Source organism: Chinchilla lanigera, unplaced genomic scaffold (assembly GCF_000276665.1).
Source record: "Chinchilla lanigera isolate Chin_1 unplaced genomic scaffold, ChiLan1.0 scaffold00037, whole genome shotgun sequence".
Classification (NCBI taxonomy): domain Eukaryota; kingdom Metazoa; phylum Chordata; class Mammalia; order Rodentia; family Chinchillidae; genus Chinchilla; species Chinchilla lanigera.
This window is the reverse complement of record NW_004955438.1, coordinates 16,646,936-16,666,330: the sequence shown is the minus strand read 5'-3', so window position 1 is coordinate 16,666,330 and position 19,395 is coordinate 16,646,936. Positions and strand designations below refer to the sequence as shown.

Here is a 19,395-nt window from a genome sequence, read left to right as displayed (position 1 = left end):
GTGAATGGTCAGTCAAACTGGTACATCCATGAAATAGAATCCGACCCGGCAACAAAAAGGGACAAAGTGTAGACACAGTAGCCCTTGATGAGTCTCCGGCAACCTGCGCTGACCCCCAAGGCCATGTACTGCAAGGATCCACTGTGTAACATTTGTGAAATGACAAAATCATGGTGGTTGCCAGGCACTAAGGGGTGGGGTGGAGCTGGAGTGGAGTAGGGCCGGCCCTAAAAGAGCAAGGAGAGGGGCGCTGGTGACTGAAGCACTCATTGTGCTCACAGGGTCCATGTCTGTACTCTGGCAGTGACAGTGCGCCATCGCTTGGCAAGACATCACCCCTGGGAGAGCAGGGTCCGGTGTACCAAGCTCTCTATGCTGCCTCACAACTGTATGTGAACCCACTGTCACTTCAAGATTAAAACTTTCATTTTCAAGAGCCATCATGAGGGGCTGGGGATTTAGCTCAGCGGCAAAAGCGCCTGCCTGGCAAGCACAAGGTCGTGAGTTTGGTTCCCGGTACCGGAGAAAAACCAAAAAAAAAAAAAAAAAAAAGAGCCATCGTGGAATAACCTCAGCAAAAGATTTGCAAGCTCCGCACATAAGAATATTACCATTTATTATTATTTTACATCTCAGGATTGTATTTCTTCATGCTGTTCTCTTTTTCTAAATTTTTATGTTTATTAGTACACGTTGGCAGTACATAATGATTACTCTCCTCACCATGGGGAGTTAGTGCATGTACGTAATGCATCTTAATCCTTTTTACCTCTCCTTCCTCTCTCCTCCTTCCGTCTCTTAAATAGAGATACATCATCTGCTTCCAGAGAAATATTCATGATCTTCAAGATGGCGATTATCCCCCAAAGAGTTGAGACAATGGGATCCAGTCCAGTCTATTTCAAGGAGCCCATGAAGTAATTCCAAAACATACCCAGAAGAGTACAAGGTCAAGAGTAGCCAAGAAACTCCTAAAAAAGCACAGAGTGAGGACACCTGGCTGGCTGTGCTTTGGTTAGTCTCATAGGACAGTAACTGAGTCAGAATAGCGCTAGTGTTGGAGCTGATGAACCAGACCCAGCCTTGTGCAGACACCCTGAGAACAGGCCAGTGTGCTCAGTCAGGGGTGGGAATGATGGATTCTTCCCGTGGGGAAATGGGCATTGCTTCCTGGCCCTGTACTTGAAAGACTCCGTGATAAGAGAGCTGAAGAACAGAAAGAAAAATAGTTTCTTAGGATATTACTTTTATGAGTGGGACAGGATAATATCTTTATGGTCTCAAAGATTTCTTGAACAAAGGCTAACTGTCAAGGAAAATAGTGTAAATTTTGATGAAATTAAAATTGAGAATGCCTGTCTATGAAAACATAGAGTGAAAGGAAATACAAAAACTGAAAAAGCTATTTACAACACCTAGACACAGCAAGATTAGCATCTAAACTACACAGATACTTTTACAGAGTCAGAAGAAAAATATCAACAACCGAATTTTAAAGAGCACTTTATGAAAGGTGTCTCTTACCTGAGGAAGTGTGACATTGGTCCACATAAAATGCTTAACGTCATCAGTCTTCAGAGAAACGAGGATTCAATCCGAATGAAGCACTGCTTCATCGTACCACACTGGCAAGAATAAAGAGTCTAAACACACAAGGTCTTGGTGAAGAAGTGGAGCAATAAGAACTCATGCTTGCTACTGGTAGGATAGTACAATGGGTAAAAACTCCTTGAAAATTGGAAAGTGGCTATTTAGTAAAAATGCGGATGATCTGAGCACATGCCCCAGCAGTTTTCTTCATAGCACATTCTCTGCATCAAGAGACAAGTTTAAGAATGTTCGTAGAAGCACTGTTTTCTCTAGCAGAATATCTGGAGTTCATGCACATATCCATCGAAAGGCTGGTGCGTCCACACAGCATGCTGCAGACCTTCAGCTGCACAAACACTTAATGCTGATTTAAAAAGGGGGAGCAGCAGGGAAGAATATATCAAAGAACCACTTCGCTTTTCCGTAGAGGATTAAAGCAGGTAAACTATAAGGAAAAGCAAGAGCAACAGTAAGAGGAACACTTGGGATAAAAGAGACCTTGAATAGCAGGGCAGATAGGAGATGCTTTTGGAGTCAGTCCCACCAGACTTTGAAGACTGTTGCTTATCCTTCAATTCGTTAAAATACAAGGGGCTTTATCATTATTTAAATTGCACATACATTGTGTGTATGTCCTTCCAAGTATGCGAGACGTCAGCCTAAAGCACGTCATGTTTTCACAGCAGGCAAGGAGACCCGGAAGGTCCTGTGCAGTGGCCAGGCAGGTGGCAGGTGGGGGGAGGCACAGGCCTGGCTGAGGCCTGGGTCAGAGGACTGGTGTACGGGCCGGTCTGGAAGGTTTGGATATCCCTGTGGAGAAGGAGGAGGCAAAGCAAGATGAGGGAGGAGAGAGGAGGGTAAAAAAGAAGGGAGGAGAGGGGAGAGGATCAGAAGGAAGCAGAAAAAAAAAAAAAAAAAGCCAGCAGGGGGTTAGTAAGGTTCTGGCCCTGGCCCCGGCACCATCGGGCTGCTGGATGACCTCGAACGCCTCCTCCATCTCTCCACTCAACAGCTTCGGATCTATGACAAAGTCCAGGAGTCCCTGGTTGCCTCCCTCACAGGGTGTCCCAGGCTCAAAACAAGCACACTGAGTCCTAGGAGAGCCACCCTCAGAGGGGACCAGGTAACACTCACTGAGACCCTTGAAGCACAGGGTGTGCCCTTGGAAAAAAGGGCACACTCCATCCACCTGCCTCCCAGCCTGGGGTGTCCACAAGTACGCTTGCACACCTCTAGGCCCCTCTGCTGCTCCCCCCATTTCCGCTGTGGCATCAGCGTGGCTTGGCTTTTAAGGGTACCAGTTGCGCAGGTAGTGCACGGTGCATTCCTACGGACGTCACCCACAGCCCAGCCATGTTAGAGCTCACCGTGTCCTGCCCTACAGGACATCACTTTCAATTCTTGGGTTCTGTAAATCTTCACTTTGTAGACAAGAAAATCCAGCTTTAAAGTGATACTGACTTGCCCAAACCACAAGGAGAAACTAGATTTCAAACTTTGTTCTGCCCAGTTCCAGATCCAGGAGCACACTGGACACTGGGTGCAGAGTTGGCACAGAAAGCTGAGTCCCCCTCCTCACCCAGATCCTGGTCCTCAGGCTCCAGAGCAAAGCGCGCCGGCCCCAGGAAAACACTGCCCAGGGCCCCTGGAGGGTCGGGGTCCACTGCACAGAGCGGGGCACCAACACGGAGACAGGGGCTGCAGGCTGGTTGTTGGGCCCACCCCAGTCCTCAGCTTTCCCACGAGGCCCACGCAGACAGCGGGTGGCGGCCAGGCCCTGCCCCGGGGGTGGGGTTGGGAGCGGTCACGTGGAGGGGAGCAGGGCTCCCCCCCAGCCCCGCCCCGGTCCCACCTCCGGCCCCGCCCCGGCCCCGCCCCCTCGCCCTCCGCAGCGGGAGCCCAGCGACAGCCGGGGGCACCGTGTGGGCTCGGGGCGCCGCCACGCCGGGGCTGGTGAGGTCTGCGCGGGGGTCCGGGAGCGCCTGCTCGTTGCTCGACCTGAGCCCGGCGGGCGGTGTGGACAGCTGGAGCAGCCCCAGCAGCAGGGAGGACTCGAGCGCGGGCGGCGGCCCGAGCAGCGGCGACACCATGGATCTCTCTTTTATGGCCGCACAGGTAACGGGGTTCGCCTTCTCCGCGAGCCCCGGTCGCCGAGTTCCAGGAGGCGCCAGGTCCCGCCTCCCCCTCCCGGCCGGGTCTGCGCGCCGGCGCCCGCCCTGGATCCGCGTCCTGGTCCTTTGTCCCGAGCCCAGCGGCCCCACCTGTGCGCGCGCCCGATGTGGCGGGCTCAGCCCCCCTACGGGGTGGGGCGCCGGGCCCCCTGGCACCCCGTGTGCGGGGCCTCCTGGAGCAGAAGGCTTCTAGGAACCCGGGCAGCCGCCGGCACCACCGCCTCCCACCCCACCCCCACCCGCTGTGCCCTGTGGGACCCTGGAGCCACCCAGGCAGGCGAGCGCGGCCCGGGCGAGTGGGCCACCCGGCTGTTCCATGTCCTGTGTTGCGCGGGTAGTCTGGGGCCGCCCCCTGTGAGTGAGGACCGTGGCCCCTGCTGCCTGAGGGAGGCAGTGGGAGCCGCTTTGTTACCTGCCAAGCATCGAAGCCCAGGGATCCTTTTATGCAGTTTTGCTTGGAGCCGCGTCTAACAGCCATCGGTGCCCGGCAGGACCACAGTCCTTCCCTGCGCGCAAGCTGGGGCAGGGGAACAGTTGGCCTCCCCCCACCAGCTCAGCTCGGCAGAGCTTCCCCCTGGGCTCCCAGCTCTGGTGGGTACTGCATTTCTGGCCTCAACTCTCTGGAGCCAGAACAAAGGCAGAGCCTTCGGAGCAGCGTGTGGCCCCTGGGGAGCCTCAGTGCGGACGGCAGGCGGGCTCCAGGGACAGTAAGCTCCATCTACCAATCGGGCCTTGCATCTCCTGTGGTTGTGGTGCTGGCTTTGGGAGCCAGAGGTGGGGAGGCCGCCCAGGCCCCCTTCTGTCCCCTGGGTGTATGGCAGGAACCCCACCTGCTGCTCTTTGCTATCATTGGAAGGAAGTTTGAGGGGACACTTTTCCCCAACTTCACCTGTGGTAGGAGCCTGTTTAAAATGGATGAACAACATCCAGGCCGTATGTGGGTGGCACATCCCGGTGGGGAGGCGTCAGAGGACGCGGAGTCCCCACGTCTGCCCTGGGGAGTCCAGATCCCAGCTTTTGTCTGACCCTTAAGGAGTTTTCCAAATGCTAATTGCCCCTAGGAGTATTGCTGGTCCTTTTTCTGCCTGATCTTCTGTCTCCTGTTCCTGAACCCAGGCTTATAGATATCGTCATGTAAAAAAAGTCATCATTCTTGTAGACAGAGGTGGCTTTAGCTCTGTGATAACTGGGGGTGTTTTCCGGGATTTATTTCTAGGGGGAGAGGCGCTTACCAGGTGTCTGTGGCTGGCTTCCCCTCTGCATAACCCCCTAGCATTTCCATGGTTACAGGGTAAATTGATCATTGTTCCTGGAGGATCAACAGTTGCTATGGTGACTTGACAAAATAAACACAGGGCTTTTCAGCACCGATGGGCAAAACCTACAGATAGACCGAGTTCTTTCATTATTATTATTATTATTATTTATTATTATTATTATTATTAATTTCAATTTACGCTCCCTTGGTCAATTTTTTTTGCCAACAGATGCTTGGCGTTGATTACATGCTAAGTACTGTGCTAGCCACAAGGAGCAGAAACATGAAGTGATTTACCAGTGGAAAATGTGCCAAGGTTTACTGAGCATCTACTTCTTGCCAGATGCAGGCTATTTAGCACACTTTAATGGTGTACACCCCCTCCAGTCTGTTCTTCCTATTTTACACCTTTGATGCCAGGCTTCAGCAAGATTAAATCATTTACCTAAGGACACTGTTAGTAAGGAGAACGTGTATCAGTTCTAGGCCGGAGTATCTACTCAGGGAAGTTCTGGGTCTCCACCTCCCCCCGGAAGCGGTCTTGATACAGGAGAAATGGAACTCCCAACCTGCTAGATGTCAGATGTGCCCAGTCGTGTCCCCTGAAATCAAAGAATAAATTCTGAAGAACAGTGGCGGTTAAGAGTAGGAAAGATTTATTGAGCAGTAACACCTAGATTTCCAGGAGGGGTCCCTTGGGTGGCCACCAAGGACCTTTGTCTGGGGTAATTTATGCAGAAAAATGTGGGTTCATCGTGGTCAAACTATAAACAACCTGTAGGATGACAAGCATAGCTGCTTAGCTAATATTGATCCAGTAGGGAAGCAGGTCTCCTACCAAGGGACCATGCAAAGAACAAAGGCACATTTTGGGAAAGGGGTGGGCCTGGATGCTGTGGTCATCACCTGGGTGACTGATGGCTAGCTGGACTTCCTGGACCAGGTGGGGCTCGTTACAGGATAACTCCAAGTTACTGCTGATCCTTAGGCATGCAGGCCTAACCATCACATTATCTTGAGGCCTGGTCTTCTTCAGATGCACCTCCAGCCACAGTTCTGATGTCTGTTTTTTCTGCTGACTTTCTTGAGAGCCCAGTCCCTCTCTGACTGTGTATTTATTTCTGTCTAACTTAGCTACTTATAAAAGCCTCCCTGTGGCGCCTTTCTCAAGGCCGCAGGCCACTGGGCAGTGCTAGGATGGCTCTCTGGTGGGGGACCGTGCAGTGCTTGTCCTGAGCAGGTACTCACTCTCCGCTCAGGTGTGTGCGGTGACCACCTGGCTGAGTGGCTGTCCCTGTCCCCTCACTCCGCCTCTTTTTCTGCAGCGGGGAGTTATAGAGAAAAGTCCATGTGTCCCCCAATTCCTCAGTGTTGCTTACCTGCCTTGTATAGAGCTCTTACCCAGGCACCAGGATGAGGACTCTGGGGCCCGGGGTTGAAAGGAACACAGGTTTGCTTTCCGGTGCTTGCAGATGTTGGACACGAGATGGATCAGCAAGGGCAATGAATCAAGTTCTGGGCAGGCAACACGCCTGGCTCAGAGTGGCTCCTCAGCTGGTGGGTGCATGAGGACACGATGGGATGTGTGTCCAGGAAAAGAGGGAATACGAGGTGTCCAATGGGAATGCCTGTCATCCTTAGGGCTTTGGGAATGGGGCTGGAGATCGATTAGGACTATGGGCAGGTTTCCTTGGTGGTCCTGCAGATGAGAGTGTTCTAGGAGGAGAGACGGGGAGGTGGGGAAGCCCAGGAGACGCAGAGAGCTAGTGGGTAAGGGACACAGCAGGGGTGGGAGAGAGAGAGGCCGGGGCAGGTTATAGAAGCTCACATTTAACCAGGGTGGTGGGAGCCATAGTGAGTTATGGAGCAGGGGAATGGAATATAGTTGAAGCAGTGACTTGGAAACATCTCCGCCCCATGCAGGATGGAAGCTGCAGGAATGGGTGGGGTCGGGAATGCACATTTGTGTATTAACTGATGAATGGAACGAAACCAGGTCCATGTGACTTCAAAGCCCAAGCTTCTTCTCTGTCTTCGTGTTAAGTATAATTCCTGTTTGTGGTTTAAGACGCAGAGCACAGAGCCGCTTTAGAAAGCTTTGCGTCTCCCATGCTGAACATTTAAGGGACGTCCTGCAGGGATGTGCCATGATGACAGCAGCTGCCTTCCCTGGGGGTGAAGACTGGGTGTTCAGCCACTTTTCCCAGCACCCTGGAACCACCCCAGGCTCACTGAGACCCCGGAGGGCCAGGGAGAAGTCCCACCTGCTACTCCAGGGAGAAACTGCGTGGACTCTGGAGCGGGGCCTCGTGTTCCTGTGGTTTGGTCCACACTGAGGCCGGGAGTGTTGACCCACCGAGCAGGGCTCACCCTTTTGTCTCTGCTGGATGAAACAGTCCTTGGCTCTCTGGTCTGTCCTCAGTCACAAAAAAATCACTTGGCCGCAGGAAGTCAGCAAATACAACATCAATTCAGCAACTTAAAATACAAGTCCAGAGAATGTAACCTTGGGACTTGCTCCAAAATGAAGGTCCCTGCCGGGCATGGTGGCGCTTGCCTGTAATCCCAGCACTTGGGAGGCTGAGGCAGGAGGATCGTTGTGAGTTCGAGGCCAGCCTGGGCCACAAAGTGAGCTCAAGGCCAGCCTGAACTGCATAGTGAGACCTCGTCTCAAAAAGACAAAAAATAAATAAATAAATAAACAAACAAAATTAAGGTCCCCTCCATGACCTTACCTGCTATGCATGCAGAATGTTGCATTTCGCACATTTTTAAGCAAAGACTTAAAGTAGTTGCTGTTAGTTTCCAAGGGGTGCTATGACAAATAACCACAAACCAGGGGGCTTAAGACAATGGAACTGTATTTTCTCATAGTCCTGGGAACCTGAGGTCCACACTGAAGGTGCAGCTTGCCAGGGGCTCTATACAGACCCTGGGAGTGAACGCATTTCCTGCCTGCCTCCTGGCTACAGACTGTGGCCAGCAATCTTCGGCCTGAGATGTGTTGCTACAGTTTCTCCCTTGAATATCGTGTGGCCCTCTGTGTGTGTCTCTTCTTCTGAGGACACCAGACTTCCTGGCTTAAGGCCCACTCGCATGACCTCATCTTGATGGCATCTGCAGAGACTCTGTTTCCAAGTAAGGTCATGTTCAAAGGTACTGGGGTTAGGATGGAATGTGTATCTTTTGAGGGGATGCAATGCGATATATAACAGAATCTGAGGACCATAAAGGATGAGAGCATTGGCTCTTGCATTCCTGGACACTGGTCTTAGAGATGCGTTGAGCAGATGGCTTCTCTAAACCTCAGCTTCATCATCTGCAAGATGAGAATGAAATGCTATCCAATTTGGTCATTCAGCAAATGTGCCCCTGTTTGGAGTGCTGGGGTCAGGAGGCCTTGACCTGGTCCTTGCTGGGAGGTAAATGCAGGTGCTGGGAGCCCGCAGGGATGCCTCACCCGGTGCAGGAGGTGGGGGAGGCTTCCCCAAGTTGTTTGAGCTAAATTTGATCTTGTGTAGCTGAGATGGTTTATATCCAGAAGTTCCCTTGAAGCCTCATTCAGTCATGGCGGGACCTTACTTAGGTGGGATTATGGGGGAGGTATAGTTGGCTTGCTGTTGAGAGGAGGGCTCGGTCAGAGGCCATGCCATGAGCAGCTCTCCTCTGCCGTGCCCCTGTGCCATGCCGCCCTGCCTTGGAGCCAGCTGACTCTGGACTGAAACCTCCACAAACCATGAACCAAAATAAACCTTCCCAACTTCCGGTTGTTGGTGTCAAGTACTTTGACCCAGTATCTGGGAAAGTTACTATGGTAGTAGCTGTCTGCAAACACAGGAGCTAGGGCCTGCAGCGGTGTCCTGCCGGGTGGAGAGAAGAATGGATGGGGCAGATGCTGAGGGAGGGGAGCCCGGATCATCCGGGGGAACTGAGGGATGCGGAGGTACGTGGGGGCTCTGCACAGAGGGACCTGGCCTGGCGGGGCTCGGACAGCCTGCAGCCCCAAGCTCTTCGCTCAGCCACGCCGACACACAGGGTGGAGCTCCTGGGCTTTGCAGAAAGCCAAAGTTATGCTTTCCGCTGTTCATTTATTTAATGTTGGCAATTAATTAGACATTTTTCACAAACCAAACATCCATGGCGTGGGCTGCTTTGGTTACTTACTGCTTGTTGTTCTGGTTACTTAGTGGCTTCAAGCCACCATTTATTTTATGCAGTCTGGGGGGACTCACTCGGTTTGTTTTTCTGCTCTAAACATCGGCAGGGGTGCTGGGGCTGGAGCGCGAGCCTCCGGCACGTGGCTCCTTCACGCACATGACGGGCACCTGCGGACAACCTGGCCACGCTTGCCACTTGGCATTTCATCCCCCCGGTTTCTTCGGATGATCTCACCTTCCTTCCAGGTCCTTCCTAGGGAGCTATGGCTCCTTAAAGTGAGCCTGGGAGTGCCCCGTCACCAACACTAGGGTCTCTTGTTCAAGAAAGGCCTGGGAGGGGAATCAGATTCTGACTGCTGTTGTGGGGGTGGCACGGGTGTCCAGGAGGGAGGGAAGGAGCAGTGGTGGCCGTCACCAGAGACTGGTACTGCATGGAGCAAAAGGAGCAGGTGTGAGGGCTGGGTTTCTCCTGGGGCTGCGGAGGCCTTGTGTCCAAACTGGACAGATGTGTGCAGAGCCTGGCGAAACCTTGCATGCGGTCAAGCCCAGACAGAAGTCCTTTATTACAAAGGAGGCGGGCCATGATGGTAGGAGGCTGAGCCACACGGCATTGCTGATATTCAACCCCATCTGACCTTCAAAATGGCAGTGTCATTGGTTTGACCTTACCTTGGGGAGGTCTGGGGACCCTGTCTGTGTTTGAGGAACTGGGGGTCCCCCACTTTGCCCATCAACCTGCCTCTGGGGGAATTCCTTGGCCTTGCCAGGTGGGAGGGGCCAGTCATCCCTGGGCCATCATGCTGACACTGGCCTGTCCTCCCAGAGGACACCATGTGGGTCTAAGGGTACAGAGATACTGAGCTACTCCCTACCAGTCCCACTTTGTCTCACTCCCAGGACCTTAGGAAACTCACAGTTAATTTGCATTTTAATGATTTTTCATGGAGAGGGAAAAACACCCAAAGATGCCTGGTAGCACTGGAGAAGCAATTCTGTTCTCTTTTGAATGGGTCTTAGCTACACGCAGGGGCCTGCGGGATCTCTCAGGCAGATCTGTGAGAAACTAGCAGCAGCTTCTCGTCCCTGCAAGCGTGCACCACTGCTCAGGAACAGAGTTCCAGGGAGCCTGGCAATCTGTGACTTAGTGCCTTCTCAAGGCAAGACTTATCATTAGAATACAAATCGTCTGTTACCTCAAACGGTTTTAACCAAAGGGCCTATCTTGTTTAAATCCCCATGAAAAGATATCAATATTTTATCGTTCTAATTAGATCTGCCTCTTCAGAAAAGGGTGTAATGAGCAGTGAAGGAAGAGGTGAGATTCCGGAGAAAGTTTTCTGGGCTGAGTTGCCAGCTCCTGGTTTAAGGCTCGGGATATCTGAGCTGAGACTGGGATCTCAGGGAGCTCAGAGCACCGGGGCAGCTGAAGGTGGACAATGAGTGTTCAGGTAACGCCTGGTCGACCAGCTTCACCTATCCTGAGGAGATGGGGACCCATCTCTGTTCCTTCCTTCCCTATTCCATCCCCTCGAGATGTCCCTGTGCAGTTTATCAAATGCCTGTGAGGTACTGGGCAGGCCCTGTGCTAAACAGTGCAGGAGTTCCATCTCACTTAATCCCTACAACAGCCAGAAGGATACGTCCTTCTGACACCCATTTTACAAGTGAGGAACCTGGGCCTGGAGAAGCCAAGTTACTCCCCAAGGGCATACAACCAGAATTCAAACACAGGCCTCTGCCATGATATCCTATTTTTTTTTACTTAGTTTTTCTTTGTGGATTTATATATTTGAGAAGATTTTGGTTCAGACAGTGCTTTCCCATGTACTCTCTGCCCCACACATAGAGGCTGTCTCATCTTGAGTGTCTTCCTTCAGAGTGGCACCTGTGCTACAATTGATGCCTCTGCACTGATAGGTCATTGTCACCCAAGGTCTACAATCACAATAGCATCCGCTCTCTCCTTCCTCTTAATCCCTGATAAAACATTCCGTTCATCCTTTTACTTTCTTAATAGCTTTGCCATTTCCATAGTAAATTAGAATTATTCAGTATGTAGCCTTTTCAGGTCAGTTTAGTGATGTGTACATAGATACCTGTCATGTTTTTTCTTGACTTGATAGCCTATTCTTTTGAGCAGGGAGTAATATTCCATTCTCTAGATATACCACTTTACTTCTATGTTAATTTACTGAAGGATATCTTCGTTGCTTCCAAGTTTTGGCATCTATGAAAAAAGCTGCTATAAACATCTGGGTGCAGGTTAATGTGTTGGCATGAGTTTTAAAGAACCTATTTTTAAAATCCAGTCTAACAGTCTCTGGCTTTTAATTAAAGTGTTTAAGCCATTTACATTTAATGTAATTTGATATAGTGTGGTTTAAGGATATGATTTATCAAATTGTTTTCTATTTTTCTTACCTGTTCTTTATTCTCTTTTTTCTCTTTCCTGCCTTCTGTTGGGTTGAGAAATTTTTATTTTTCCATGTTATTTCTGTTGGATTATTAGACACAACACTTTTCTATCTTAGTAGCTGTGTTCACATTTTAGCTCTCAGCCCATCTGCAAGTGATGTTATGTCACTTCAGATGTAGTAAGAAATTTACAAGTGAATTTCCCTCTCAGTTTTGTGCTATTGTTACACATTTTTTGTACATATGTTATAAGCCTCACACTACACTGCTACTATCTTTGTTAAAAGTTTTCTTTTAAATGATTTAAGTAAGAGGGGAAAAAAGCCTTAGCTCTTTTCTCCTGTAGTTATTATTTTCAGTGTCCTTCCTTCTTTCGTGTAGATCCATATTTCAGTGAAGCATCATTGACCTTATGCTTGAAAAGCTTTGCTTGTCTAGCAGTATAGAAATGTTGGTAAAGAATTCTCTCAGCTTCTGTGTATCTGTGAAAACATCATTTTTTTTTTTGCTGTCATTTTGGAAAGATGTTTTTACTGGGCATAGAATCCCAAGTTAGCAGGTTGGTTAAAGATGCTGTTCCAACTACTTTTTACTTATATTGTTTTCAGTGAGAAATATGCTGCTGTCCTCATTTTGTTTCATTGAACATAGCGTTTCTTTTTTTTCCCCTGTGGCTGCCTTTAAGGTTTTCTCCTTATAATGTGGTTTGAACAATTTGATTACAGTGTGACTTTATGCAGTTATCTTGGTGTTTTTTATGCTTTGGTTTGTAGATATATTTGTGGGTTTTACCTTGTATCACATTTGTGAATTTTTCTGCTGGTACTCCTTTACATATTTTTTCCCATTCCTTCTTTTTTCTCTTCTCCTTTGGAGGCTTTTTATACATGTATTAAACTGCCTAAAGTTCTCTCACAGTTCATTGATATTGTATTCATTTTATTTTTTTAGTCTTCTTTTTGTGTTTCATTTGGATAATGATTATTGAAGTGTCTTTATGTTCACCAACATTTTTTTCTGCATTACCTAAACTGCTAACAATCTCAGCCAACGTTAAATTGTGGTTGTCATCTGTAGAAGCTTAATTTATGTCTTTTTAAAAGTCTTCCATTCTTATCTTAATATGTGCAGTGTTTCCTTTAGCTTTTTTTTGTTTGTTTGTTTGTTTGTTTTCCGGTACCAGGAATTGAACTCACGACCTTGCGCTTGCCAGGCGGGCGCTGTGCCACTGAGCTAAATCCCCAGCCCTCCTTTAGCTTTTATTTTTTTTTTTTTATTTTTTATTTTTTTTTTGGTTTTTCTCCGGTACCGGGAACCGAACTCATGACCTTGCGCTTGCCAGGCAGACGCTTTGCCGCTGAGCTAAATCCCCACCCCTCCTTTAGCTTTTAAAAGCATGTGCAATATAGTTATAATCGCTGGTTTAATGGTCCTTGTCTACCAGTTCTAAATCTGTGTGGGGTCTGAGCTGGTTTTGACTGACTGTCCTTTCTCCAAATGTGCTGCTTTTTTTTTTTTTTCTTACTGCTTTGCATGACTGATCGTTCTTGACTGGGTACCAAGCATTGTGAATTCTACCTTGTTGCAGGCTAGATATTTTTGTATTCCTGTAAATGTTCTTGAAGGTTGTACTGGGATGCAGTTCAGTTACTTGAGAACAACCTCAGTCTTTCAGGGGTTGCTTTTAAGACTTGTTAGGCAGACCAGAGCTGTATTTAGTCTGAAAGGAATTATTCCCCACTGCCAAGGCAGTGCACACCCACGCTGAACACATTCTTTCCCGACTGCCATAGTCGCTTGGCTTTCTTCTGGGTGTCCTGTAACAGGACCTTTCAAGAGACATGAAGGAGACTGTCCATGACCAGGTGTCGGGTCTCAGTGCTGGCATTTGGAAGGGTACCAGCTTCATGAGGGGGCTGGGTTGCATTAGGCCTCTGTCCCAAAATCTGGACCCCAGGCAGCTCATTCCCTACAAGGAAGAAACAAGGGACAAAGGCAGGTGACTCCAACCTGAGTCCTGCCCAGTGGGGCAGCCTGTGCTTCAGCCAACAGGTGGGACCCTGCCTGGCCCCATGAGGCCCCCCAGTCTGTCTCCTCAGCACAGAGATCTGGAAGATGGTTAGAAATACATGAAAGCTTGGCTTCTGGCAGCTGGGAGGGAGATTTGAGGCGGTGACTAATGCTCTCTCCCAGGTCCCTTGCGCCATTGATAGCGGCACTGCCCACGTTGCCTGCCTCCTTGCTGACTTCCTCCATCCCTCCCAGGGAGGCACCGCCTGGCCCTGCTGCGTCTCCTGTCACTAGATCAATCGGGCAGTGCGGCCATGCAGAAGGGCTGTGTGGGAGTGTCAGGACGCCAGCCTTTGTCATCTCTGTCATCCCTCACCAGCACTGTGGGTTATGCACATCCCACGGAGCCTTGTCGGTGGGCAGGCAGGTGAGGCAGGAGAAAGGGTCAGATGACGTAGATGAGGCAACATTCGCCCAGGGCCAGGCCAGGTGCTGCCAACCTTGCTGTGTGGTTAGCTCTGTCTATGTGCTCATTCCAGAGATGAGATGGGGCCCGGAGAGCCCAATGGTCAGGGCCAGATCATCCAGCTAGGAAGGGGCCAAGCCATGGTCAGGGCAAGGTGCTACCCCAGAGCCCAGGGGCCAGCTGAGTGTGAAGGAGCGAGCAGTGCCAAAGCTGGGGGGAGGGGCCCGCCCCATCCTGGCTGGGGGTCCCCGTCACTTCCTTTCCTCTGCTGCCCCTGGCTCTATCCAGCTTCCTCTAAAGCAGCCTCCTGGCTGAGGGGCCCAGAGAGCACAAGTTTTCAACCCATTGATGCCAGGGCTACTGCACCCAGCCTGGTAAATATTTCATCAATGAATGAAGGGAGAGCAGGGACTCAGTCAAAGCAGGAGAAAAACTAGCCCCAAACCTCGTCTTGCATCAGTCTGCCAGATATCTCCGCTTTGCTTCTAGGTTCTAACTTTCTCCAAGGCCACCAGGCTAGCACCAAGCCACCCATCCCATCCCTCACACTCCAGCTCCCTTGCCCCATCTCCTGGTTGTCTTCATTAGGTCACTATGGTCTGTGAGTGCCCTTTAGTGCTGGAGTTGGTACTCTAGGAAAATCTGTGACCTCCTGGGATCTAGCACTGATACCTTCATTAACATGGCCAGTGAGAGCCGACTCTTGCCTTGTGCAACGCTGAACCTTCAGCTTATTGTGATGGGGGATCCTCAAGCCAAGGTCTCCCCTCTGGAATTTGTGTAACTGATATTTCTGGACCTTGACACAAACATGTCAAGAACTGTGAAGGGTCTGAAATTTTATGCTGCAGTGTTAGTGATACGGGCAAAAGTCAGGAGACCCCAGGCCTAGCTTTTCAGAGGGCTTCCCAACTCTACACACCGGCAGCTGGTCTCCTTATTCGCATTGCGTCTTTCTAGTAAAAGACGAAAGATTTATACGATCTGAAGAGAAACCAGGGTATAATCGGAGTCCTTCTAAATTTCTGTGCTCACAGTGGTGTGAGTAACAGCCGGAAACCCTCAGGCTTCGGGAAGCCCACTATTTCAAAGGGGCTGCGGCAGACCTGCCCGGCCTTTGCCTTGCAGGAGAGAGACAGCCTCTTTCTTAACCTTGTCAGGAAACAAATGTGCCCTGTGCCCTGCAGGCACTCTCTTTCTTCAAGGCTACTGACCATAGTCTCTCTTTGAACAGAGAGTCCCAAAGAGAAGCTGCTGATGCCTCTACTCAAAGGGATGCAGAGTATAAGGGACCCAAGGAGAATTTTCTCCAAAACATTTATTTATGTTTATCCTTTACAAACGCAGCTGCACTAATCTAAGCTGGCAGCCCGGCCTTCCTGCTCCTGACCCTAGCCAGACTCCTCAACCTCTCCGATCATAGTGTCTGCAGCCGAATCCCCATCTTTTAAGAAGTGCCCTTAGGCGAGGCTGGGGATTTAGCTCAGCGGCACAGTGCCTGCCTGGCAAGCGTGAAGTCATGAGTTCAATTCCTGGTACTGGAAAAAACACACACACACTCAAAAAACCCACCCCCCAAAAAGAAGTGCCGTTAGGGATTCCTTAAACTCGGGCCCTGGAGCCCTGTCCCTGGGCCTGGTGTAGAATGGACATGAAGAGAAGCAGCAGGATCCAAGGCCGCTGCGACTTGTACCCCAGCCTGATGGCCACTTGATCCTGCCATCCTCATCATCCTCCCTGACCTCCGGTCCCTGCCCTGCCAGATGGTACGGAATCGCCCTTCTGGCCCTGAGCCACGGGAGGATGGCGAGCACCTAGGTGGCCAGGTCAGGAGGACTCAGCCTGGCCCATCTGGGTTCTGAGACCTGAATGTTACCTTCTGAGCCTTTGTTTCCTAACCTATCGCTAGACCCTGCCTCCTGGGATTTAAGGACGTGTGACAGGAGATAATAAACACACAGCGTGTGGGACATCCCACCCTGTGCCACAGCTTGGGGAAACCATCATGGTGCCATTTCTGTGGCCACAGCCTCCTGGAGCACAGTGTGGGGCTGACAACAGGCACCAGCTGCTGCTCTCCAGGGGGAACTGATTAGGGAGAGCAGAGCACAAGGCACTGATGGGGAGCCAGTCTGCCAACCTCCTGCAGATGCCTCTGTGTGCCAGCAACCTCACAGGCATGGGGTTCACCCGGCAAGGCAGCCTGAGCCTCCACTGTGGGGATGCTGTGCTGTCTAGGCGCTCTTCTTGGGGTTTGAGATTGTGGGGCTTGGAACTGGGCCTCCAAAAACCTGCTTTTTGGTCTTGTAACAATGCACACATATTGTGTCGCCTTTAGGAGGTGAGGGTGACAGCAGTTCTGTCTCTGAGTCCCAGCTTGGGATTCAGCATAGCACAATGGTAAGGGTTTGAAAGTAGAGTCAGACAGACTCAGGTTTGAATCCTGACCTTGAGACCAGCAGGGAGGCTAAGTATATGATGTGGCCTCCAGACTCTCTTTTCTCATCTGTAGAGTGGGGATGATGACTTTCTCACCTTGTGGAGTCATAAAGATGAGACAGGGCCAGGCATGTGCAGAGCCAGGTTGGTGGTACCTGATGCCTGTTGTGATGCTTCCTTCCTGCTTCCTTCTTGGTCTGCAAAACAAAAGTGGAGTGCGAGGACCACAGGCTCAGTGTCTGTGCAGAGAGATGGGCAAAGTCCTGGAATCGAGCCCAGAACATCCTGATCCCAATTCTCTAGAGCCTCTTTCTGGCTTGTGTGACTGGATCGTCATGTAGCTTCTCTGCCCCTTACCTGCCAATGTTGATGGCTAATCATGCCCTTTCTGTGATGTTTGGCAAAAACACTGGTCACTGTGCCTGGCACAGGATCTTGCTGGGATCTAAGACAATCAGCTAGCAGGGGTTCTGGCCTCAAAACATAGCTCCTCTTACCATGGTCATGGCCAGTATGAAGGTGACTCAGACACTGGTTACTGGGTGAGACTCAAGGGCTACTTGGACATGGTCAGGGAGAGAGGACCGCTGTGGTTTGCACGTACGTGTGCCTCCAAGTTCACGCTGCAACTTAGTCCCCAGTCCCACAGTAGTAAGAATGGGGGCTGCTAGGTGGTGATCAAGCCCTGAAGGCTGTAACCTCAGGAACAGGTCAGAGCCTTAGAGCTGGTACAAATTTAAGAGGAGTGGCCCCAGGGGAGGATCTTAGGTCCCTAAGGCATGAGTGGAAGGGAGGCACGGGACACTAGTCGCTTCCCCTTTTTTTCTCTTCTTGGCCATGAGTGGCTTTGTTCTGCTGCACATGTACCACATGGCCCTCTACCAGAGGTCTATAGGCTGACCATGGACTGAAACCTCCACAACTGTAAGCCAGAATGAATCTTTATAAATTGATGATCCCAGGTATTTGTACAGTGACAGAAAGCTGACTAATACAACAGTTAAGCCCATGTATCAGATGAAGCAGCAGAGGCTGTAGAGGTGAAGGGTACTGAGCCTTGGGCTTGGGCCATGAACCACCTGCCAGGTGCCCTCTTTCCCCCAAGCTCTGTCCCTGGCTCACTGGCTCTTCTGTCACTGCGCCCACCCCGTCGGGGGTTCCTTCCTTGCTGTGGCTCTCCTGCCGCTCTGTCTGCACACAAACAACGGCTTACTGCTTTTTGCACACTCTGCTGACTCACAGACACAGCTTTGGCCCTGGAAATAACCCGTGCTCTTTGTTCCTCTGAAAGAAGGGTCCTTGGACACACCATTTCTACCTCCCTTTTTGCTGACTTCCAGAGCTCAGTGCCTTAGAGTTTAATGTTTTGTTCCTATTGGCCAATTTAAAATCATGCATCTTAGGGCTGGGGATTTAGCTCAGTGGCATAAGTGCCTGCCTGGCAAGCACAAGGTCCTGGGTTTGATTCCCGGTACCAAAACAAAACAAAACCAAACAAAAAAAAAAAAAGAAAAGAAAAGAAAACGAAAACAAATAAAATCATGCATCTTCTCTGGCCTCCCAGAGGATTTTCTCCTGCCTTCATGCTAGAGACCTCTTAAAAAGCTCTGATCCCTCGTCCAGCTGGAGAATATTTCCAAGCAAAGCAGGATGCATCCAACAACTTTAAGATAGATTTGAAGTTAACGGGGAAATTTTCCCACGAAGCTGGACCCTCAGGCGTGTGGTAGAGATTAACAAGCAGCATAGGAAAGTGCTTCAATGCTTCCATGGGCCCCCATCCTTCTGAGGAAAGCTTTGGGGATGAGATGCCGCAGACCTCTGGGCCCAGGCCCACATGAACGATTGGGAAGGACAGAGGTAAATGGGGACCCGGAAGGAGAGGTCTTCTCACGATTTCACTTTCTGGCCCAGCCCAAAGGTGCTGCAGGTAATTTTTCCCTGTGGGAGGCCGCAGGCTGCCCCCGGGTTCCAGTGCCCACTCTGTCCGATGGGTGTGCTGAGAAGGTCACAGCTCCTGAGAGTGCTTGCATATCCGACATGGGACTTGGTCCTGCCTGGCCCTCTGGCTTCCCTGGAACACCCAGTGTGCTAATTGTGCAGACAGCTTCGCAAGCACAGTGAACAGGGCGACTTCGGAACGTGACCTCTACCGAGCTCTGGCTGAGAGCCAGGCGCCACCCTCAGCGCGACAGACTGGGAAAGGCTCTTACCGTTTCCCTTCTACAGATGAGGAAACGGAGGCCCAAAACTGTCACTGCCCGAGTCACACATGGAGCCAGCGTGGAGCCCAGTGCCCTCTCTGTCAGCCACTGTGTCAGGCTCACCTGTCAGACCAGCATAGCTTTTTGGAGCAGTCCCCACAGGGGACCCTAATGGGGCAGGGGATTTCTTGACATGGAAACACACACATGTCCCCAAGTTCTCACACACCGACGCAGCCCTCTGACAGGACCCCTCCCACCAGTACCACTGCAGGCGCCTCTGGGTAGGCGAAGGGGCCTCCTGCTGCCTCCTGATACATTTTCCTTGCCTTGGCTTGGCTACAGGGAGCTTTCTCCTGCTCCCTGATCCATGGGATAAAGCACTGCATCCTTGGGCCACCACTCTGGTCCCAGGTCTCCAGGCCCCAGGTTCCCAACACACCTTTCCAGCCCCACTTCAGTCAGGCTGCATACACGCAGTGCATTTTGAATGTTTGAGTCCGGACTTCCAGTGCTCTGTCCTCAGAAGGACCCCTGCTCACCTCTTGGGCAGGCTCGGCGCCTCCTCTCCCGTGAGGCTAGGGTGCAGCCCCTTTCTCCCCTCGTAGCAGCTGGGCAGCAGAAGGAGCAAGTCAGCCTGTGCAGGTGCCTCCTCCTCCTGCCTTGGTTCCATCCGGGTCCCCAG

At 50.9% G+C, this 19,395-nt stretch overlaps 1 protein-coding gene and 1 long non-coding RNA gene across 2 annotated transcripts in view; one reads left to right on the top strand and one right to left on the bottom strand.

Moving 5' to 3' along the window:
- Positions 1–664: 664 nt before the first annotated feature.
- Positions 665–3,358, bottom strand: LOC106149144. Its single transcript, XR_001235122.1, has 3 exons — positions 3,170–3,358; positions 1,525–2,400; positions 665–1,206 (listed from the first exon to the last, which is right to left on the bottom strand). It is a non-coding gene; the product is annotated as an uncharacterized LOC106149144 (long non-coding RNA).
- A 104-nt stretch (positions 3,359–3,462) lies between these two features.
- LOC102015452 (chromosome unknown open reading frame, human C14orf132) overlaps positions 3,463–19,395 on the top strand; it is a 33,990-nt gene continuing 18,057 nt past the window's right edge. The window contains exon 1 of the mRNA XM_013517248.1: positions 3,463–3,705. Coding sequence (XP_013372702.1) covers positions 3,679–3,705 — 27 coding nt within the window. The 5' untranslated portion in view covers positions 3,463–3,678. The remainder of the gene's footprint in view (positions 3,706–19,395) is intronic.